The following is a 22,780-nucleotide window of genomic DNA, read 5'->3' as shown; positions in this document are numbered from 1 at the left end:
CGTCTGTATCTCAGAATGTTTGATTAACAAAGCACAATGTGTTTGAACTGGTTTTCACTGCCTTTATTCTTCTGACTGCTCCTGGGACTAGTTACTAGTTACTAGTTAGTCCTTTTTTTGCTTGCAGATGAGAAGGACAAAGAGCTCCCTTTAACCTTGAGTCCTTTCTGTCTGGTCTCAGGTGTGATGCTGCAGTCGAAATGATGAGTCTGTGGCTTTCTTCAGATTTTATTAGCACTCTTTGCATGAACAGTGTTTCTGGATTGTTGATTAATGAGGTGAAATCAGTCTTGACGAGCACACAGCCGGCGAGGACGAAGAGATGGACGGCAGGAAACACGGCCGCCGATCAGGCACGAACTCCGGGCTGAAGGTCACACTACACACTTCCACGCTTTGTTGTCCTGGCAACTCCGTCCCTCCAGGCTGAGGCGGCGCCACTCTGTGAGCGAACAGAACCCAATCAGCACCAAACCAACGGAAAACAGACACTTCATAGAAACGCTTCTGGTTCAGCCACGCTCACTGTTAATGCTGGCAGTATGCGCAACTTTTCACCGAGGCTCTGACACTCTAAAGCTCACGTATGAGGAAAACCTCCAGATGCCTTTATCAGTGTGTACTCACTGGCACTAAGCCTCACTTATCCTCCATACGCAAAGGCAGCGTGTCAAGTCACCTCAGTCAGGCTCCAGAGCCCATCATAGACCAGAGACCAGGTTCCAGAGCCCATCATAGACCAGAGACCAGGTTCTAGAGCCCATCATAGACCAGAGACCAGGCTCCAGAGCCCATCATAGACCAGAGACCAGGTTCTAGAGCCCATCATAGACCAGAGACCAGGCTCCAGAGCCCATCATAGACCAGAGACCAGGCTCTAGAGCCCATCATAGACCAGAGACCAGGCTCTAGAGCCCATCATAGACCAGAGACCAGGCTCTAGAGCCCATCATAGACCAGAGACCAGGCTCTAGAGCCCATCATAAACCAGAGGCCAGGCTCTAGAGCCCATCATAGACCAGAGACCAGGTTCTAGAGCCCATTATAGACCAGAGACCAGGTTCTAGAGCCCATCATAGACCAGAGACCAGGTTCTAGAGCCCATCACAGACCAGAGACCAGGCTCTAGAGCCCATCATAGACCAGAGACCAGGCTCTAGAGCCCATCATAAACCAGAGGCCAGGCTCCAGAGCCCATCATAGACCAGAGACCAGGCTCCAGAGCCCATCATAGACCAGAGACCAGGTTCTAGAGCCCATCATAGACCAGAGACCAGGTTCTAGAGCCCATCACAGACCAGAGACCAGGTTCCAGAGCCCATCATAGACCAGAGACCAGGTTCCAGAGCCCATCATAGACCAGAGACCAGGTTCTACAGCCCATCATAGACCAGAGACCAGGTTCCAGAGCCCATCATAGACCAGAGACCAGGTTCTAGAGCCCATCATAGACCAGAGACCAGGTTCCAGAGCCCATCATAGACCAGAGACCAGGTTCTACAGCCCATCATAGACCAGAGACCAGGTTCTACAGCCCATCATAGACCAGAGACCAGGTTCCAGAGCCCATCATAGACCAGAGACCAGGTTCTAGAGCCCATCATAGACCAGAGACCAGGTTCAAGAGATCATCATAGACCAGAGACCAGGTTCTACAGCCCATCATAGACCAGAGACCAGGTTCTAGAGCCCATCATAGACCAGAGACCAGGTTCTAGAGCCCATCATAGACCAGAGACCAGGTTCAAGAGATCATCATAGACCAGAGACCAGGCTCTAGAGCCCATCATAGACCAGAGACCAGGCTCTAGAGCCCATCATAGACCAGAGACCAGGTTCAAGAGATCATCATAGACCAGAGACCAGGCTCTAGAGCCCATCATAGACCAGAGACCAGGTTCAAGAGATCATCATAGACCAGAGACCAGGTTCTACAGCCCATCATAGACCAGAGACCAGGTTCTAGAGCCCATCATAGACCAGAGACCAGGTTCTAGAGCCCATCATAGACCAGAGACCAGGTTCAAGAGATCATCATAGACCAGAGACCAGGTTCAAGAGATCATCATAGACCAGAGACAGCTCTGGTAAAAGTTTCTAATGATCTTCTCATGACCACAGACCATGTACTGGTCTCTGTTCTGGTCCAGTTAGATCTCATTGATCCTATTGATCAGAACCTCCTCCTATAGAGACCGGAACTGATGATCTGGGTGAAAGGTTCAGCAGTAAAATGGTCTGGATCACAGTGATCAGAAAGGTTCCAGGTGGTTCCTGTTAATGACTCTTCAGCTCAGACCAATTTTAAATGTGGAGTCCCACAGGGATCTGTTTTAGAACCGATACTGAAGTTAAACATAGAGTTCCAGGATCGGAACCACTGAGGGGAACCTGGATTTACTTCAGACTGTGACTTCTCCTTCAGTTCCACATGAGCCAGGTCTGCAGAACCTCCTTCTTCCACGTTTGCAGTATTTCTTAAGCCCCGGTCACACCGCCCGAACTGTGCTGGAGCGTCCCTGGAGCGGTGAAAAAAATCCATCACCGCTCGTAACTGCTCGTAACCGCTCACCACCGCTCACCACCGCTCACCACCGCTCACCACCGCTCACCACCGCTCACCACCGCTCACCACCGCTCACCACCGTTTAACAGAAGTTGGCCTCCGTTAAAGCAACGCCGTGTCCGCTCGGCCACCGCTGGTGTTACCGGAGGGGCCCTCCCACCGCTCCGAAAGTTTTGAGCTGCACAAAATATTCCGAGCGGTGAGGAGCGTTTACTTTTCCACCCCGGCAACGTTCACCCCCGCTCCACCAGCGCCCGGTCCAAGTTTGGCACCGCTAGACGCAAGTTCGTGGACGCTCGGGTCCGCCAGGCCAACGCAATCTTGAACGCTGGACCACCGCTGCTTCGCTGCGTTGCCCGGGCGGCGATTAAACGTTGTAGAAACGTCGGTGGAGCGGTGGGAAGCGTTCTACGAGCGGACACGGGGTTGATGGAGCGGTGGAATGGAATAATAAATGAAAAAGGTTGAAGTAATATATATAAAACAGTATTTTTTCACAGTTGTTAACACCAGAACAGCCAAGACGTTCTGACAGACCGTTTGGGTTTTATAATTCAAATAAATCTGTTACAATAATTCCCCTGTCCTCTAATTCTTTGACTTTTCCTAAATATGTGTCTTGTATGTTTTTCTGAAGCTAATAAGGTTCTAACAATGACACACATAATATTACAAAGCATTTATACCTCCAAAAGATAAAGAAGACGCACTTCGCCTTGCTTGTTTCTGCTATTGATTTGCTTTGGTTCATATGCTCATCTGAACAGGGAGCAGCTCTGACAGCAGACAATCAGACAGACGGCCAAAAATATCAACCAAACCGCCCCCCACCAAAAAAAACAAAAAGAAAGACAATAAAAAGAGGCATAAGAGACATAAGGTGGAAGAAGCTTTAGCAATGATGCAGGAGGTCAGTGAGGGGAGTCGGACGGCGGAGACGTGTCGGACATCAGCCATCTGGACTGGAGTGAAGAGGAGGAACGTTCTGAGTCACAGTCAGAACAGCCGCGAAACAAATGTGATCCTGCCCCAAAAATACCCGACCGACCTCCAGCTGCTGCACAGTCCAGCAGAACCTGCAGTGGCGCCACCTCCAGGTAGAGAGAATTACTGCAGGCTGCTGTCAGTTTACAACTAAATAACAACAACATAAAATGGTGTAAAAAAATAAACGAATGTAATAAATCTCAACACAACAGTGAACACGGTAGTTGGAGCCCTGCAGCGTCTCCAGAGGGGCCAGTTACAGATTCAGGTAAAATATTATCTCCTCCATCAAAGCACAGCAAACCAAGTGTTTTTCGTTTCCAAAGATTAATTTGAGAACGAACATATTTTCTGAATAAATCCCTTTGTCCTGTGGAGCCTGCAGTCCCAGAATCAAACGAGCAGGGTGAGGACGGACCGTGTGGGGGGGGTCCGTCCTGGGGCGCGGCCGGGGAGACTTATTTTACTCATTTTAATATGTTCTTGATTATTATTGACGGTTAATAACACAACTATTTTGTGTGTGTTGGTGTGTGTGTGCGTGTTTATCAAGGAAATGAGTGCACGGAGTGTGAGTGAGAGGTGATGCTGTGCAAATGCGCACTGTAAAAAGTCAAATACATTTTAAAACCTGATTTGAGGCATTAACACAGCAGACATGAGGCATTAAAAGGTTTGCTGATCCTCTTGACTTAATATTTAGTTTATTTATCTTAATTTCTAATATATTAGATTACAGAAAAACAACCTGCTGGTGTGCTCCTGCGCAAAAACACTGCAAAATGTATGACTGTCTGGCTGACTGTTGCGGCCTTTGGAGGGGGTGTAAGAATATTTCTTGACACAACCAGTGGGCCACACCTGTTTACCTGACTCCACTGCTTCAGCTGCCTGCTCAGTAATGAACGATGTTCTTGGTAGAGGTGTGCTGATACATCGATTATTAGATTAATCGCGATGCGAAACATAATGATTTGACTACGATTCATAAATATTCAAAATCGATTATTTTTCACAATAACTGGACGCCAGGAGCACGGACGCCACTTGCGGAACCAAAGTATTGTTCCTATGCACCACCCGGACATCTGTAGTGACGGACCAGCTAACATGGCGACAGCCACAGTCACAGAGCGTCAGATTCATTCATCTGGGTTAAAAGCTAGTGTTTGGAAACATTTTGGATTTTATGACCAGGAAAACGGAAAGGCCATTGACAAAAGCTACTCCATCTGTAAGGCGTGTAAGGCCAAAATTAAGTACAGTGGAAACACAACGAACATGCGCCAGCACCTCGCTCGCTTCCACCCCGGATTGGAGAGGGAGAGGATTCCGCCGGTGGTTGCTGCTAACCAGCGAACAATCGAAGAAGGACTATCAAAACTTCCCCGCAGCTCTGAAAGGGCAAAACGAATCTCAACATCCATTGCAGCCTTTATCGCCAAGGACCTGCGTCCATATGCTGTCGCCAACAACGAGGGCTTTCGTGCTCTGATGCGGACATTGGAGCCGAGATACAAACTCCCGAAGCGAAAATATTTTGCACAGAAAGCAGTTCCCGAACTCTACGACATGACTAAAACTGAAGTGCTGGAATCACTGAAGAAAGCAAGCAGGATCGCCCTGACATGTGATGCATGGACTTCAGTTGCTACGCAGTCATATGTCACGGTAACGGCACACTTTGTGAGCGAGGGACGCAACGGCTGGGAGCTGGTGAGTTATGTTCTCCAAACCAGAGTGATGGCTGACAGCCACACCGGTGCCAGTGTTGCTGAACTGCTGCAGAAAGTGGCAGAGGAGTGGCAGATAACGGACAAAGATTTGGTTTTGGTCACCGATAACGCATCCAATATGATTGCAGCTGCTCAGTTGGGAGACTTCCTCCATATTAAATGTTACCCACATACCCTCAACCTTGCGTCTCAGAAAGCGCTCAAGTTACCCACTGTGACAAGACTCCTGGGCAGGATCAGACGGATCACCACCTTTTTTCACCGCAGCACTACTGCCAACCAGCTGCTGAAGGAGAATCAGAACATGCTTAGTCTTCAAAATCACAAGCTCAAGACTGATGTGTGTACAAGGTGGAATAGTGCATATGAAATGGTTCAGAGGTTTCTCGAGCAACAGCCTGCAGTCTGTGGCACCCTGCTGTCTCCTCAGGTGAGAAGAAAAGACTCAGACTTTGATAACACATGCAGCCCAGCAACTGAACTTTTATCCATGACTGAGGCTTTTAACTTTAAACAGCATGTGTCAGGCCCCACCCACACCAAACATCACACTCTGGACCTTGTTTTTTCTTTGGGTCTGCATATTGACAATGTCTGTGTAGAAGATGTGCATTTGAGTGACCATCACTGTGTCTTCTTTGAACTAAGTGCCCCACCTGAGTCCAGGCGTGTTCCATCTCAGTCAGAGAGGAGGATTATCACAGAGGCAACAGCCACGCATTTCTGTGATAGGTTTGACCCTTCTCTCTTTAATGACTGCACTGATATTGATGATTTTATGCACTGTTTTAACAGTCACTGTGGGTCTATTCTGGATCAAATAGCACCACTTAAAACTAATATTATGTGCCGCAAACAGTCCTGTCCCTGGATCAATGATGCAATTTTGAGTCTAAGGAGAACATGTCGCCAAACTGAACGTTTGTGGAAATCTACGAAACTGGAGGTCCACAGGCTTCATTTAAGGGACCTCATAGCTTCCTTAAATAAGAAGCTGGAGGAGGCTCGGGCGACCTATTTTCATCAGCTGATTTCCTCCAACAAAAAGAATCCCAAGGTGCTTTTTGATACGATCAGTTCTATTGTATCACCTGTTGTCCCTGCCACCTTGGCTCATTGTAATATCAGAAGTGATGAGTTCTTGAACTTTTTTATTGAGAAGGTCAGAGCTATAAAAGATGGTTTGCCTTTGTCATTGGCCCCATGCCAAGGACCTCAGCATCTGGGACCCCCCCCTCAACGCTGGGCATCTTTCAAGCCCGTCACGCAAGAGGACATTTTATCTGTCATTCACAAAATGAAACCATCCTCTAGTAGTCTTGATGTTCTCCCTGTTAGACTCCTCCTGAACGTGTTTGATCTGATCGGGGATTGTATTGTAGAAATGTTCAACATGTCACTGTCAGCTGGCGTGTTTCCACGTTCTTTCAAACATGCCATTGTGGAGCCACATTTAAAGAAAGCACGCTTGGACCCTACAGATGTTAAGAGCTTCAGGCCAATATCAAAAACCCCATTTCTGGCTAAAGTCCTGGAGAAGGTGGTCTGTGTCCAACTTGCTTCCTTTCTGAAGACACACAACATACACGACATATTTCAATCTGGTTTTCGTGAGTCTCACTCAACCGAGACGGCCCTGTTGAAAGTGTCTAGTGACATTATGATGGCTGCGGACTCTGGCAAATGCACTGTACTGGTTTTACTAGACCTATCATCTGCCTTTGACACAGTCGACCATGGATCCTGATCAACAGACTGAGGGACTGGGTTGGGTTGTCAGGTCCTGTTTTGGACTGGTTTAGCTCATACCTGTTTGGTAGAACTTTCAGTGTTTCCGTTGACAATGTGATGTCTGATCCTGTGGAGCTTCTGTGGGGGGTGCCACAGGGATCTGTTCTTGGACCTATTTTGTTCTTGCTGTATATCCTCCCTCTTGGCAAGCTGATTCAGCAGTTCAGTGACATGTCCTACCACCTGTACGCCGATGACCTGCAGCTGTACTGCTCCTTTAAGTCATCTGAGCCAGAAAAACTTAAGTCGCTGATGAGATGTCTGGCCAAAATTAAAGAGTGGCTCAGTGAAAACAGTCTGCAGCTGAATTCAGACAAAACGGAGACTCTGATTGTTGCCCCAGACAGCGCCATGTCTGCCATAAAACACCATCTTGGTGACCTGAACTGTTCAGTTAAAGGCAGCCTAAGAAATCTGGGTGTTATTTTTGACGAAGGAATGTCCTTGGAACACCACACCAATCAGCTTGTGAAAAACTGCTTTTTCCAAATTCGGAATATAGCTAAACTTCGCAAAATGGTGTCCTTCAAAGAGTTGGAGTTGATTATACATGCATTTGTCTCATCTCGCCTCGACTATTGTAACAGCCTGTTCACCTGTCTCAACAAAAAAGAACTGGCGCGCCTTCAAGTTGTCCAGAATTCCGCTGCACGGCTCCTGACCCGCACTCGTAGGAGAGCCCATATAAGTCCTATTCTCAAGGACCTGCACTGGCTCCCTGTTTCATTCAGGATAAATTTTAAAATCTTGGTTTTGACGTTTCGGGCTCTACACGGGCAGGCACCGGACTACATCAGGGGCCTGATCCAGCCCTATGTTTCCACTCGCTGCTTGAGGTCCTCCAACCAAAACTTGTTAATGGTTCCCCGCACATGTTTCAAAACTCGAGGGGATAGATCATTTAAGGCAGTGGCACCGCGTCTTTGGAATGAGCTTCCCTGCTCGCTCAGGTCTCTGGACAATGTTGATTCTTTTAAAAAGCAGCTAAAGACCTTTTTCTTTGAACAAGCCTTTTAGCCTGTATGGTACTGTTTTTTATCTTGTATATCTATTTGTTTTCTGGCCTGCATGGTACTGTTTTACCTTGCATATTTGTTATTTTAGTGATTGTTTTTTGTATTTTCTATTATGTACATATTATTTTTATGTGAAGCACTTTGTGACCCTGGTCTGGGAAAAGTGCTATACAAATAAAGCTTACTTACTTACTTACTTTGCCACTCTCACTGAAGCTGACGTCTCAAATGCAGAAGATCTCATCGCTGCCCTCAAGCCGATGAAGGATGCCACGACTCTCATCTCTCAGGAGAAAACCCCAACTGTGTGTTTGATTGCTCCTGCACATGCCAAGCTCATCCAGAACACAAGGCCCTGCGCTGAAGATTCTCCACTGGTCCGAGAGATAAAACAGGCCATCAGTGAAGATCTCAGCAAGCGATACAGCATCGAACAAGAAACACTCTTCACACAGCCTCTGCCCTTGACCCACGGTTCAAGGCCTTGGCTTTCCTTTCTGAGAAGGACAGAGAGGACACACATGGGAGAGTGATTGCTGAGGCTGCAGAATTGGAGGTAAAAATCTTTAATTTTCTTTAAAAAAATCTGATGTGTAAATGTCCCACTGGGCTAACCAAGAAAAAAATAACTAATGCTGGTATTCCATCATAAAAGATTTGTGATGTCCTATTAAAAAAAATCCTAAATAATAAATAGAAAGTGTTTTTTGTCAAATGTGGTTTTATGATTTTGGAGTTGTGATTTCAATAGAACTTTAACTTGACTTGTTTTTACATTGTGCATTCATACAGCAAGAGAAAGAGATAAAAATGGAGGCCCGCCCAGACCACAGCTCAGCAGCCAGTGAAGAGGACCCACACCCAAGTCCTGCTGCCAAAAGAAGGGCTTCATCATCTTCTCTACTCCAGAACCTGCTGGGGCCTGGCTTCTCTGATCACAGTATGAATCCAGCTTTTAAAGTATTTTAACATTTACCCAGTATGATTTTTTTTTGTTTCTTTGATATCTAAAATCCACTCCGATATTGGATGAGCATTTAGCTGGAGGCTGATGCTAATTTCCCTTCACTCCCTCTATGACTTTACAGATCAGCAGCAACCCAAGTCGGTGCGTGGCAGAGCTGAGGAGGAAGTCACCAAGCACTGCCAAGCTGAAACCCCCTCTCTGTCAGAGGACCCTCTCTGCTGGTGGAAAAAGAGTCAAGTGCTGTATCCTATGATTTCTAAGTTGGCTAAGAGGTATCAGTGCATTCCCGGCACCAGTGTCTCTGCGGACAGAGTGTCCTCTACCGCTGGAGATATCGTAACTGTGCAGCAGAGCAGACTTGATTCAGAGCATGTTGACCAGCTCCTATTCCTTCACAAGAACTTGAAAATGTACAATCCAGAGACTGATGACAGCAATGATGATGAGTAGCTGTAGCTACACATATGCTTTCATGTTCCACCTAGATGCTCTGGCATGATTTAGCCTAATTCACTGTGTTCTTTTATTCATCCAGCATTAATTTAAAAACCCCAGTTACACAAGTGTAATGAGAGCTTACATTACAAGCTTACATGTGGGATTTATGCTGGATTTTGTTTGGAAGTCCTTGACATTAATAAGCTATCTTTTTGTGAAAGCATTTACAATTTTTGTTAAAGGAGACTTATTTATTTTAAAGGCACTTTATTTTTTTATGTTTTCTGGAAAATGTGGAGTTCATTCCACCAAAGTTAATATTTTTGGACTGTGATAGAGAATTCTATCTTTTAAATGTGCTGCTTCTGTCAGTAAATGTTTGCACTTAAGGAAGTTGACTTGTAATCTGTGGTCAAGAAGGGCAGTTTTTTGTTGTATTGGCTCTTTAGGCCAAGGAAGGTGTTTGTTCTGGGATTTATGCTGGATTTTGTTATTGAGGATTTTGCTTGGAAGTCATTAACATTAACATTACTGAATGAGCTAGCTTTTGTGAAGCTGAATAAGCTAACGATTATTTAGCAATACACCTGCTGTTATAAAAGGTAGAAAGCATTTAGGATTTTTGTAAGAGAAGAAGACTTATTTGTTTTTTGAAAAATATGGAGTTCATTACACCAAAGCTAATTGTTGGATTGTTTATAGAGAATTAGAGCTTTTGGATGTTTGCACTTCAATCAATAACATCAATAAAAAATACTTTTTTTGGATTTGAATTTGTTTGATTACTTTGATTTATGTGTACTGAGAAACAGCTGTACATTGTTTAAAAGTATGAAGTGGGCATTAAGTGAGGGGAAAAAAAGATGCACAAAAAAATCGTGATAATTGTTTTTATCATTAATATCGTGATAATCGTTTAATAATCGAATCGTAGCACCCTGAATCGTAATCGAATCGAATCGTGAGGTGCCTTAGGTGGCACACCCCTGGTTCTTGGAGGCTGCTGCCTTCCTTCTCCAGCCTTCCTCTTCTTTTGTCCATGTCGCATGATGAACTTCAGCTATCCACTTCTATCAAAAATCGATCAGAACTTGTATCAGAACGGTCCGTTCAGCTCCGTAGTCACAGAACGCCGCTATACCAACGCTCGCTGCCGCAAAACCAACGCTGAAGCAACGCCGGCTTCAGCGTTGCACCGCTAAGCCAACGCCCGTGTTTTCAATTTTTGTTCCCATTTTGTGCGCGGTGACGAGCGTTCGGCCCCCCTCCCTACCGTTCAAGGAACGCTCCGGCAAAGTTCGGGCGGTGTGACCGGGCCCTTAGATCAGGAAGCTGAGGCGTGAATCCAGAGCAGACCCCTGGAACCCCTGTTATCAGGAACCAACGGCTGGAGACAACGTCCGCAACCGCTTCAAAATGCTGCAGCAGGAGTTCTGAGGAGAACCAGCAGGAGAACCAGCAGGAGAACCAGCAGGAGAACCAGCAGGAGAACCAGCAGCAGAACCAGCAGCAGAACCAGCAGGAGAACCAGCAGGAGAACCAACAGCAGAACCAGCAGGAGAACCAGCAGGAGAACCAGCAGCAGAACCAGCAGGAGAACCAGCAGCAGAACCAGCAGGAGAACCAGCAGCAGAACCAGCAGGAGACCCAGCAGGAGACCCAGCAGGAGAACCAGCAGGAGAACCAGCAGCAGAACCAGCAGGAGAACCAGCAGCAGAACCAGCAGGAGACCCAGCAGGAGACCCAGCAGCAGAACCAGCAGCAGAACCAGCAGCAGAACCAGCAGGAGAACCAGCAGCAGAACCAGCAGGAGAACCAGCAGCAGAACCAGCAGGAGACCCAGCAGGAGACCCAGCAGGAGAACCAGCAGCAGAACCAGCAGGAGAACCAGCAGGAGAACCAGCAGGAGAACCAGCAGCAGAACCAGCAGGAGAACCAGCAGCAGAACCAGCAGCAGAACCAGCAGGAGAACCAGCAGCAGAACCAGCAGGAGAACCAGCAGCAGAACCAGCAGGAGAACCAGCAGGAGAACCAGCAGCAGAACCAGCAGCAGAACCAGCAGGAGAACCAGCAGGAGAACCAGCAGCAGAACCAGCAGCAGAACCAGCAGGAGAACCAGCAGGAGAACCAGCAGGAGAACCAGCAGCAGAACCAGCAGGAGAACCAGCAGCAGAACCAGCAGCAGAACCAGCAGGAGAACCAGCAGGAGAACCAGCAGCAGAACCAGCAGCAGAACCAGCAGGAGAACCAGCAGGAGAACCAGCAGGAGAACCAGCAGCAGAACCAGCAGCAGAACCAGCAGGAGAACCAGCAGGAGAACCAGCAGCAGAACCAGCAGCAGAACCAGCAGGAGAACCAGCAGGAGAACCAGCAGCAGAACCAGCAGGAGAACCAGCAGCAGAACCAGCAGCAGAACTGGCTTCATGTTCTATCCAGATTAACATTTTGAATGAATGAACGTCTTTATTTCCAGCCAGACAAAAAAAAGAAAAAAAGAAAAAGAATTTAAAATCCTTCCCTGAACCTAGAACACTCTGAACAACCGGGAACCTTCAGATCTGACAGAGCTGTTAGTCCCAGACCGTCCCAGGAGAACACCTGGTTCCCAGAGTGCTGGTCTGCTGGAGGTTCCTGGGTTCTCTGACAGTAGAACCGGAGCAGGCTCCTGTCACGTGGAACCAGCTCCGGTTTCCAGCGGACGCGGTCCCTGCTTTAAGGAACTGTCTCAAAGTCAACATCATAAAATGCATTTAGAGCCTGTTGACGAACTCCTGGACCAGACCAGCAGCCAGACCCCCGTTCTGCTTTAGGCTGAAGATCTCCTGGACCAGACCAGCAGCCAGACCCCCGTTCTGCTTTAGGCTGAAGATCTCCTGGACCAGACCAGCAGCCAGACCCCCGTTCTGCTTTAGGCTGAAGATCTCCTGGACCAGACCAGCAGCCAGACCCCCGTTCTGCTTTAGGCTGAAGATCTCCTGGACCAGACCAGCAGCCAGACCCCCGTTCTGCTTTAGGCTGAAGATCTCCTGGACCAGACCAGCAGCCAGACCCCCGTTCTGCTTTAGGCTGAAGATCTCCTGGACCAGACCAGCAGCCAGACCCCCGTTCTGCTTTAGGCTGAAGATCTCCTGGACCAGACCAGCAGCCAGACCCCCGTTCTGCTTTAGGCTGAAGATCTCCGGGACCAGACCAGCAGCCAGACCCCCGTTCTGCTGAGGTACAGAACAGCCTCTGCTTCAGTGAAGCTTCAGCTGGAGCTGCTTCAGGACGCTGTGGAACGTTCTCCAGTGACGTTGCTGCAGGTTCAGACTGCTGGAGAACCGACACTGAGGGTTCACCGTTATGTGTCACTAACCAGAGTCTCTCTGCCAGTCTGTGGACTCTGTCCCTCCTGTGGTCTGTCTCTGGTCCAGCTGCTGCCACTGGTTCAGAAATTCACTGTCTGTCCTTCTGTCCTTCTGTCCCCTCAAGCCAACTGGTTCTACAGACAGTGTCCTCTGGGTCTGGTTCTGCAGGAAGTCTCCTCTGGGTCTGGTTCTACAGAAAGTCTCCTCTGGGCCTGGTTCTGCAGGAAGTCTCCTCTGGGTCTGGTTCTACAGAAAGTCTCCTCTGGGCCTGGTTCTGCAGAAAGTCTCCTCTGGGTCTGGTTCTACAGACAGTCTCCTCTGGGCCTGGTTCTGCAGAAAGTCTCCTCTGGGTCTGGTTCTACAGAAAGTCTCCTCTGGGTCTGGTTCTGCAGAAAGTCTCCTCTGGGTCTGGTTCTACAGAAAGTCTCCTCTGGGTCTGGTTCTGCAGAAAGTCTCCTCTGGGTCTGGTTCTACAGAAAGTCTCCTCTGGGTCTGGTTCTGCAGAAAGTCTCCTCTGGGTCTGGTTCTACAGACAGTCTCCTCTGGGTCTGGTTCTACAGAAAGTCTCCTCTGGGTCTGGTTCTGCAGAAAGTCTCCTCTGGGTCTGGTTCTACAGACAGTCTCCTCTGGGTCTGGTTCTACAGGAAGTCTCCTCTGGGTCTGGTTCTACAGACAGTCTCCTCTGGGTCTGGTTCTACAGACAGTCTCCTCTGGGTCTGGTTCTACAGAAAGTCTCCTCTGGGTCTGGTTCTACAGGAAGTCTCCTCTGGGTCTGGTTCTGCAGAAAGTCTCCTCTGGGTCTGGTTCTGCAGAAAGTCTCCTCTGGGCCTGGTTCTGCAGAAAGTCTCCTCTGGGTCTGGTTCTACAGACAGTCTCCTCTGGGTCTGGTTCTACAGAAAGTCTCCTCTGGGTCTGGTTCTACAGACAGTCTCCTCTGGGTCTGGTTCTACAGAAAGTCTCCTCTGGGCCTGGTTCTGCAGAAAGTCTCCTCTGGGTCTGGTTCTACAGAAAGTCTCCTCTGGGTCTGGTTCTGCAGGAAGTCTCCTCTGGGCCTGGTTCTACAGAAAGTCTCCTCTGGGTCTGGTTCTACAGAAAGTCTCCTCTGGGTCTGGTTCTGCAGGAAGTCTCCTCTGGGCCTGGTTCTACAGAAAGTCTCCTCTGGGTCTGGTTCTGCAGAAAGTCTCCTCTGGGTCTGGTTCTACAGAAAGTCTCCTCTGGGCCTGGTTCTACAGACAGTCTCCTCTGGGTCTGGTTCTACAGACAGTCTCCTCTGGGTCTGGTTCTACAGACAGTCTCCTCTGGGTCTGGTTCTGCAGACAGTCTCCTCTGGGTCTGGTTCTACAGACAGTCTCCTCTGGGTCTGGTTCTGCAGACAGTCTCCTCTGGGTCTGGTTCTACAGACAGTCTCCTCTGGGTCTGGTTCTGCAGAAAGTCTCCTCTGGGTCTGGTTCTACAGAAAGTCTCCTCTGGGCCTGGTTCTACAGACAGTCTCCTCTGGGTCTGGTTCTACAGACAGTCTCCTCTGGGTCTGGTTCTACAGACAGTCTCCTCTGGGTCTGGTTCTGCAGACAGTCTCCTCTGGGTCTGGTTCTACAGACAGTCTCCTCTGGGTCTGGTTCTGGTCCTGGCGCTCTTGTCAAATGGTTTTTGAAATGCTGACGTGACCCTGTGGCTGCCGGCGCTCAGTCAGTCAGATTCCAACAGCTGTCAGGAACTGGTCCAGGTCCTGGTGGGGTCTGGAACTTTCCGAACGTCCTGCTGGTTCTGACAGCAGAGCTGGTCCCGTCAGGAGCGTCGGGTCTGGTCGTACCTGCTTTACCACGAGAGGTCCAGCGTCTAACTGGGGACTGGAAGAGAAGGGAGAGGTCAGAGGTCAGAGCTGTGCCCGGTCCACTGCGACCCGCCTCACTGCTCACACTGACCGTCTGTGGTGAAGGGGGCGGAGCCATCCAGCTGGCCCACTGCTGTCGCTGCAACGAGACAGAGTCCAGACTGAAACTGGGCAGCACTGCACCTCTGTGTGTGTGTGTGTGTGTGTGTGTGTGTGTGTGTGTGTGTGTGTGTGTGTGTGTGTGTGTGTGTGTGTGTGTGTGTGCGCTACCTTCAGAAGAGTCTCCTGGTGTGTCGGTGTGCTCGGTTATCTCTGTGTCCGATGATTTGTTTTCAGACTGTTCGTTGTTCATCTCAACAGCTTCAGGCCATGATGCCTCCTCCTCCTGCTCCTCCTCCTCCCCCTCCTCTGCTTTCCCCTCTTCCTCCTTCTCTTCCTCCTCCTCTTCCTCCTTCATCTCCTTCTCTAAATCCTCCCCTGCTGACAAACTGTTCTCTGCACTTCTGTCGCCTCCACCAGTCTCCCCCTCCACCACCTCCACCTTCACCTCTGTTTCATCTGCTTCCTCCATCTCAGACTGGTCTTCATCTGTCTTTTCATCAGCTGCTTCACTTCTTCCACCTTCCTCCTTCTCCTCCTCCTCCTCCTCCTCCTCCTGCTCCTCAGCTGCCTCCCCCTCGGTGGACTCGTCTGTCCCGGTGATCACCGGCGGCTCAGCTTCAGGGTCTGAGAGGTCCTTGCTTTCACCAGAGTCGTGGTGGTCTCCTCTGGAGCCTTCATCTTCCTCTACCTCACCTCCGATCACAGCCGGAGCCTCGGAGCTGTGGTCAGACCGGCTGTTGTCTTGGTCGGAGTCGTCGTTGTCAGTGACAAGGTCCTCGGCGTCTTCACGCGAGAGAACGCCGTCGTTTTCACTGGACTCCCCGAGCTCTCCTGTGAAGCCTCCTTCATCGTCATCCTCATCTTCGTCCCGAGCTTCCACTCCAGTTTCTGGACTCCTGTCATCTCCAGCGGTTTCTATGAACTCAGCCTCTGCTTTCTGGACCTGGGCGGACTCGTCCTCGTCGTCGTGACCCACGGAGTCCTCCGGTCCGCTGCGGTCCGGCTGAAGCGACTCGGCCTCGTCGTCCTTGTTGTGTTGGGCGTCGGACACGGAGGAGGAGACGCCGTCAGGCTGCTGGGCCGCAGATTCCTCGGTCTCTGTGGGTTAACGTTTCCAGAAAAATCAAAACAACACAGAAGTCATCCTAGCCTGATGCCAGTGAGCAGCAGAGGAAACGGCATTCACATTAAAATAGCAGCATCAGGAGCTTCAGCAGGGCTTGAATCAAAAAGGGACATCATTTCCAAACATAACTCAAGATGGAATTCTAACTGGTCGTGTGAACCACAACCCACAACGAACAAAGCCTGACAAGCCTGGGATGGAGGGACAAAGGCACAGCTAAAGGGGCAGAGGTCAACTTTTGTTTTTGTTTTTTTGAACTAAGTCAGTGGTACTTTAGTGCTGGGTTTTGGACCACCTGACCTGTTCTCCCCCTAAGGTGGAGTCAGATTAAGAGCCCAGGTGTTCTCTAAACAGCTGAGTCTTCAGTTGTCGCTTAAAGTAGAACGGGGCTCGGCAGAACCAGCCATCTGGGAACAACAGAGGAGCAGAGTCTGGCTGGAGGTTCAGAGCTGAGCTGGACTGGAAGCTCCAGGTAGAGAGCAGACCTGGATCAGGGAGTCCAGGTAGAGGTTCTGGAAGCCAGGAGGAGAGTTTTGATTTGATTCTGGCTGCAACTAGAAGCCAGTGAAGGAGAGGAACAGGGGAGGACCTGAGCTCTGCTGGACCGGGTGAAGACCAGACCTGCTGCTGCCTTCTGGATCCTCTGGACCTGCAGGGAGTCTCGCCAGAAGAGAGACCACCAGAGCCTGGACCACCAGAGCCTGGACCAGGAGCTGGGGGGCCTGTTGGGTCAGGAGGGGTCTGATTTTCATAACGACAACATGGAGGCTGAGAAGCTGAGGCCACATGAACCTTAAAGGTCAGCAGGTCATCCATCATGACCTCCAGGTTTCTGGCTGAGTTTGTGGCACAAGTAGGCTGGAGTGGAGTTGGACACTGATCTGAGGACAGATGGACAGCTGGACAGACCATGAGTTCAGTCTGAGACAGATGTAGCTGAAGGTGGCGTTCCTTCATCCAGGTGGAGAGATCAGCCAGACCTGCTGATCAGCTGAGACTGTCGTGTCGTCAGGAGGAAGAGAGAGGAAGAGCTGAGTGTCGTCAGGAGAAAAAGAGAGGAAGAGCTGAGTGTCGTCAGGAGGAAAGAGAGGAAGAGCTGAGTGTCGTCAGGAGGAAAGAGAGAGAAAGAGCTGAGTGTCGTCAGGAGGAAAAGAGAGGAAGAGCTGAGTGTCGTCAGGAGGAAAAGAGAGGAAGGGCTGAGTGTCGTCAGGAGGAAAAGAGAGGAAGAGCTGAGTGTCGTCAGGAGGAAAGAGAGGAAGAGCTGAGTGTCGTCAGGAGGAAAAGAGAGGAAGAGCTGAGTGTCGTCAGGAGGAAAAGAGAGGAAGAGCTGAGTGTCATCAGGAGGAAAGAGAGAGGAAGAGCTGAGTGTCGTCAGGAGGAAAAGAGAGGAAGAGCTGAGTGTCGTCAGGAGGAAAAGAGAGGAAGAGCTGAGTGTCGTCAGCAGGAAAGAGAGGAAGAGCTGAGTGTCGTCAGGAGGAAAAGAGAGGAAGAGCTGAGTGTCGTCAGGAGGAAAAGAGAGGAAGGGCTGAGTGTCGTCAGGAGGAAAAGAGAGGAAGAGCTGAGTGTCGTCAGGAGGAAAGAGAGGAAGAGCTGAGTGTCGTCAGGAGGAAAGAGAGGAAGAGCTGAGTGTCGTCAGGAGGAAAAGAGAGGAAGGGCTGAGTGTCGTCAGGAGGAAAAGAGAGGAAGAGCTGAGTGTCGTCAGGAGGAAAGAGAGGAAGAGCTGAGTGTCGTCAGGAGGAAAAGAGAGGAAGAGCTGAGTGTCGTCAGGAGGAAAAGAGAGGAAGAGCTGAGTGTCATCAGGAGGAAAGAGAGAGGAAGAGCTGAGTGTCGTCAGGAGGAAAAGAGAGGAAGAGCTGAGTGTCGTCAGGAGGAAAAGAGAGGAAGAGCTGAGTGTCGTCAGCAGGAAAGAGAGGAAGAGCTGAGTGTCGTCAGCAGGAAAGAGAGGAAGAGCTGAGTGTCGTCAGGAGGAAAAGAGAGGAAGAGCTGAGTGTCGTCAGCAGGAAAGAGAGGAAGAGCTGAGTGTCATCAGCAGGAAAGAGAGGAAGAGCTGAGTGTCGTCAGGAGAAAAAGAGAGGAAGAGCTGAGTGTCGTCAGGAGGAAGAGAGAGGAAGAGCTGAGTGTCGTCAGCAGGAAAGAGAGGAAGAGCTGAGTGTCGTCAGGAGGAAAGAGAGGAAGAGCTGAGTGTCGTCAGGAGGAAAGAGAGGAAGAGCTGAGTGTCGTCAGGAGGAAAGAGAGGAAGAGCTGAGTGTCGTCAGGAGGAAAGAGAGGAAGAGCTGAGTGTCGTCAGGAGGAAAAGAGAGGAAGAGCTGAGTGTCGTCAGGAGGAAAAGAGAGAAAGAGCTGAGTGTCGTCAGGAGGAAAGAGAGGAAGAGCTGAGTGTCGTCAGGAGGAAAGAGAGGAAGAGCTGAGTGTCGTCAGGAGGAAAAGAGAGGAAGAGCTGAGTGTCGTCAGGAGGAAAGAGAGGAAGAGCTGAGTGTCGTCAGGAGGAAAGAGAGGAAGAGCTGAGTGTCGTCAGGAGGAAAAGAGAGGAAGAGCTGAGTGTCGTCAGGAGGAAAGAGAGGAAGAGCTGAGTGTCGTCAGGAGGAAAGAGAGGAAGAGCTGAGTGTCGTCAGGAGGAAAGAGAGGAAGAGCTGAGTGTCGTCAGGAGGAAAGAGAGGAAGAGCTGAGTGTCGTCAGGAGGAAAAGAGAGGAAGAGCTGAGTGTCGTCAGGAGGAAAGAGAGGAAGAGCTGAGTGTCGTCAGCAGGAAAGAGAGGAAGAGCTGAGTGTCGTCAGGAGGAAAGAGAGGAAGAGCTGAGTGTCGTCAGGAGGAAAAGAGAGGAAGAGCTGAGTGTCGTCAGGAGGAAAGAGAGGAAGAGCTGAGTGTCGTCAGGAGGAAAAGAGAGGAAGAGCTGAGTGTCGTCAGGAGGAAAGAGAGGAAGAGCTGAGTGTCGTCAGGTGAAAAGAGAGGAAGAGCTGAGTGTCGTCAGGAGGAAAAGAGAGGAAGAGCTGAGTGTCGTCAGGTGAAAAGAGAGGAAGAGCTGAGTGTCGTCAGGAGGAAGAGAGGAAGAGCTGAGTGTCGTCAGGTGAAAAGAGAGGAAGAGCTGAGTGTCGTCAGGAGGAAGAGAGGAAGAGCTGAGTGTCGTCAGGTGAAAAGAGAGGAAGAGCTGAGTGTCGTCAGGTGAAAAGAGAGGAAGAGCTGAGTGTCGTCAGGAGGAAAGAGAGGAAGAGCTGAGTGTCGTCAGGAGGAAAAGAGAGGAAGGGCTGAGTGTCGTCAGGAGGAAAAGAGAGGAAGAGCTGAGTGTCGTCAGGAGGAAAGAGAGGAAGAGCTGAGTGTCGTCAGGAGGAAAAGAGAGGAAGAGCTGAGTGTCGTCAGGAGGAAAAGAGAGGAAGAGCTGAGTGTCATCAGGAGGAAAGAGAGAGGAAGAGCTGAGTGTCGTCAGGAGGAAAAGAGAGGAAGAGCTGAGTGTCGTCAGGAGGAAAAGAGAGGAAGAGCTGAGTGTCGTCAGCAGGAAAGAGAGGAAGAGCTGAGTGTCGTCAGCAGGAAAGAGAGGAAGAGCTGAGTGTCGTCAGGAGGAAAAGAGAGGAAGAGCTGAGTGTCGTCAGCAGGAAAGAGAGGAAGAGCTGAGTGTCATCAGCAGGAAAGAGAGGAAGAGCTGAGTGTCGTCAGGAGAAAAAGAGAGGAAGAGCTGAGTGTCGTCAGGAGGAAGAGAGAGGAAGAGCTGAGTGTCGTCAGCAGGAAAGAGAGGAAGAGCTGAGTGTCGTCAGGAGGAAAGAGAGGAAGAGCTGAGTGTCGTCAGGAGGAAAGAGAGGAAGAGCTGAGTGTCGTCAGGAGGAAAGAGAGGAAGAGCTGAGTGTCGTCAGGAGGAAAGAGAGGAAGAGCTGAGTGTCGTCAGGAGGAAAAGAGAGGAAGAGCTGAGTGTCGTCAGGAGGAAAAGAGAGAAAGAGCTGAGTGTCGTCAGGAGGAAAGAGAGGAAGAGCTGAGTGTCGTCAGGAGGAAAGAGAGGAAGAGCTGAGTGTCGTCAGGAGGAAAAGAGAGGAAGAGCCGAGTGTCGTCAGGAGGAAAGAGAGGAAGAGCTGAGTGTCGTCAGGAGGAAAGAGAGGAAGAGCTGAGTGTCGTCAGGAGGAAAAGAGAGGAAGAGCTGAGTGTCGTCAGGAGGAAAGAGAGGAAGAGCTGAGTGTCGTCAGGAGGAAAGAGAGGAAGAGCTGAGTGTCGTCAGGAGGAAAGAGAGGAAGAGCTGAGTGTCGTCAGGAGGAAAGAGAGGAAGAGCTGAGTGTCGTCAGGAGGAAAAGAGAGGAAGAGCTGAGTGTCGTCAGGAGGAAAGAGAGGAAGAGCTGAGTGTCGTCAGCAGGAAAGAGAGGAAGAGCTGAGTGTCGTCAGGAGGAAAGAGAGGAAGAGCTGAGTGTCGTCAGGAGGAAAAGAGAGGAAGAGCTGAGTGTCGTCAGGAGGAAAGAGAGGAAGAGCTGAGTGTCGTCAGGAGGAAAAGAGAGGAAGAGCTGAGTGTCGTCAGGAGGAAAGAGAGGAAGAGCTGAGTGTCGTCAGGTGAAAAGAGAGGAAGAGCTGAGTGTCGTCAGGAGGAAAAGAGAGGAAGAGCTGAGTGTCGTCAGGTGAAAGAGAGGAAGAGCTGAGTGTCGTCAGGAGGAAGAGAGGAAGAGCTGAGTGTCGTCAGGTGAAAAGAGAGGAAGAGCTGAGTGTCGTCAGGAGGAAGAGAGGAAGAGCTGAGTGTCGTCAGGTGAAAAGAGAGGAAGAGCTGAGTGTCGTCAGGTGAAAAGAGAGGAAGAGCTGAGTGTCGTCAGGAGGAAGAGAGGAAGAGCTGAGTGTCGTCAGGAGGAAAGAGAGGAAGAGCTGAGTGTCGTCAGGAGGAAAAGAGAGGAAGAGCTGAGTGTCGTCAGGAGGAAAAGAGAGGAAGAGCTGAGTGTCGTCAGGAGGAAAGAGAGGAAGAGCTGAGTGTCGTCAGGAGGAAAAGAGAGGAAGAGCTGAGTGTCGTCAGGAGGAAAAGAGAGGAAGAGCTGAGTGTCGTCAGGAGGAAAGAGAGGAAGAGCTGAGTGTCGTCAGCATACAGTGGTAGGAGAAGCCATGGGAGTGAATCACTGCACCAGGTGAGGTGGTGTACAGAGAGAAGAGTAAGGGGCCAAGCACCGACCCCTGAGGGACCCCTCTGATAGGCCATGTGACCTGGACTCCTCCCCTCGCCATGACACTCTGAAGGATCTGCCTGTGAGGTGGACCTGGACCACAACAGGACAGAACCTGAGAGGCCGAGGTCAGAGAGTGGAGAGGAGGATCTGATGGTTCAGCAGACAAGTCCAGCAGCAGGAGGACAGAGGACTGACCAGCAGCAGGAGGACAGAGGACTGTCCAGCAGCAGGAGGACAGAGGACTGACCAGCAGCAGGAGGACAGAGGACAGACCACCAGCAGGAGGACAGAGGACTGTCCAGCAGCAGGAGGACAGAGGACTGACCAGCAGCAGGAGGACAGAGGACTGACCAGCAGCAGGAGGACAGAGGACTGACCAGCAGCAGGAGGACAGAGGACTGACCAGCAGCAGGAGGACAGAGGACTGTCCAGCAGCAGGAGGACAGAGGACTAGTGTCCACTAGTGGGAGAATAGCGCCAAAACCTGTATAAATCAGCTGACAAGATACGTCACAACAACATCATGTGACAACACTCTGAGGAAGATGGCTGACAGCTGTCGAAACCGTCAGTAAGGTAAACAAACAAACACACTGGTCTGTGGAAAAGAACTTTCGATTTGGAGACCATCTGTGTCGGTGTCTGCGATGGCAGAAAGGCAGCCACAAATTTTACCAGGACCTGGTCTGACAGGTGTAGTGGAGTAACTGTCCCCTCTCTATGGAGCAGTTATGAGTCAGAACCAGGTCCAGGACTTCACCAACTCTGTTGGGGTGGGGGTGGGGGTGGGGGGGGGGGGTGGGGGGTGGGGGTGGGGGTGGGGGGGGTGGGGGTGGGGGTGGGGGGGGTGGGGGCGAGGGTTGGGGGGGCGAAGCCTGTACAAGACCAAAAGAGGAGATGAGGTCCAGAAAGTCCTGAGCCTGAGGTCTGTCCATGAGAATGTTCACGTCTCCATGGCAAACAGTGGTGTACAGAGGGTAACATGTCCATTTCAGAGACAGAGCCTCCAGATCGCCCCCTGGTGAGCGATACACAGCCAGAACATCTGCTCTGATGGAGTAGTGACCGTTAAAGCATGATACTCAAACGTTGTGTTGTTGTTGGACCGGCGCAGTGCAGAGACAGACCAGAATGCCAGCACCGCCTCCTCAACCACGAGAGCGAGGGGCGTGGCTTAACGTATCAGACGCAGAGAGAGCAGCGGGTGGAGCTCAGCTTTCTTTGCGGATCCATGTCTCCGTCAGGGCGAGGACCTGAATGTGAACTGATGACTTCTGTCTTATTACTGCAGACTGACAGTTCCAGAGACCGAAGGCTGTGGGCTGGACCACTTCCAGAGAGGGAGACCGGTTGTGTGAATTCCGATTATGCGGAGGACTATGTGTCTTTTCTGGTTGCCGAGAGTGACTGGGATGTGTGAGAGACACATTGGCCCTCATTGATCAAACGGTCATACGGCAGTATACGGGCGTACGCCCATCGTACGACCATATGAAAGACGGGTTTGGCATTTGTCAGTATGATCGCGATCGTTCAGAAAGATGAGATCTCTCCACAGGTCTGACATCATGTACACAAGCTTCAGTCGCAGTGCAGTGCAGAAATCCTGGCGGAGTGTGAAAATAATTATAAAGCACATCTCAAACACGCCATAAAGCAGAAACAGCACATATCCATCCATCCATCCATCCATCCATGCATCCATCCATCATCCATCTTCAACCGCTTATCTCTGCTGGGTTGCGGGGGCAGCAGTCC

The 22,780-nt window shown here is 50.3% G+C and overlaps 1 protein-coding gene and 1 long non-coding RNA gene across 2 annotated transcripts in view; both read right to left on the bottom strand.

The window, feature by feature from the left end:
• Positions 1-215: 215 nt before the first annotated feature.
• LOC115409698 (uncharacterized) lies at positions 216-15,101 on the bottom strand. Its single transcript, XR_003934012.1, has 4 exons — positions 14,950-15,101; positions 14,771-14,818; positions 14,659-14,695; positions 216-442 (listed from the first exon to the last, which is right to left on the bottom strand). It is a non-coding gene; the product is annotated as an uncharacterized LOC115409698 (long non-coding RNA).
• Positions 15,102-15,381: 280 nt separating this feature from the next.
• The window catches only part of LOC115409714 (prostatic spermine-binding protein-like), a 95,914-nt gene continuing 88,515 nt past the window's right edge, over positions 15,382-22,780 (bottom strand). Inside the window, exons 4-5 of the mRNA XM_030120990.1 lie at positions 15,475-15,879; positions 15,382-15,419 (exon numbers count right to left, since the gene is read on the bottom strand). Coding sequence (XP_029976850.1) covers positions 15,382-15,419; positions 15,475-15,879 — 443 coding nt within the window. The remainder of the gene's footprint in view (positions 15,420-15,474; positions 15,880-22,780) is intronic.

This window comes from Salarias fasciatus, chromosome 22, assembly GCF_902148845.1.
Source record: "Salarias fasciatus chromosome 22, fSalaFa1.1, whole genome shotgun sequence".
Classification (NCBI taxonomy): Eukaryota; Metazoa; Chordata; class Actinopteri; order Blenniiformes; family Blenniidae; genus Salarias; species Salarias fasciatus.
The sequence above is the reverse complement of the archived record's forward strand: the minus strand, read 5'-3'. Positions and strand labels throughout refer to the sequence as shown.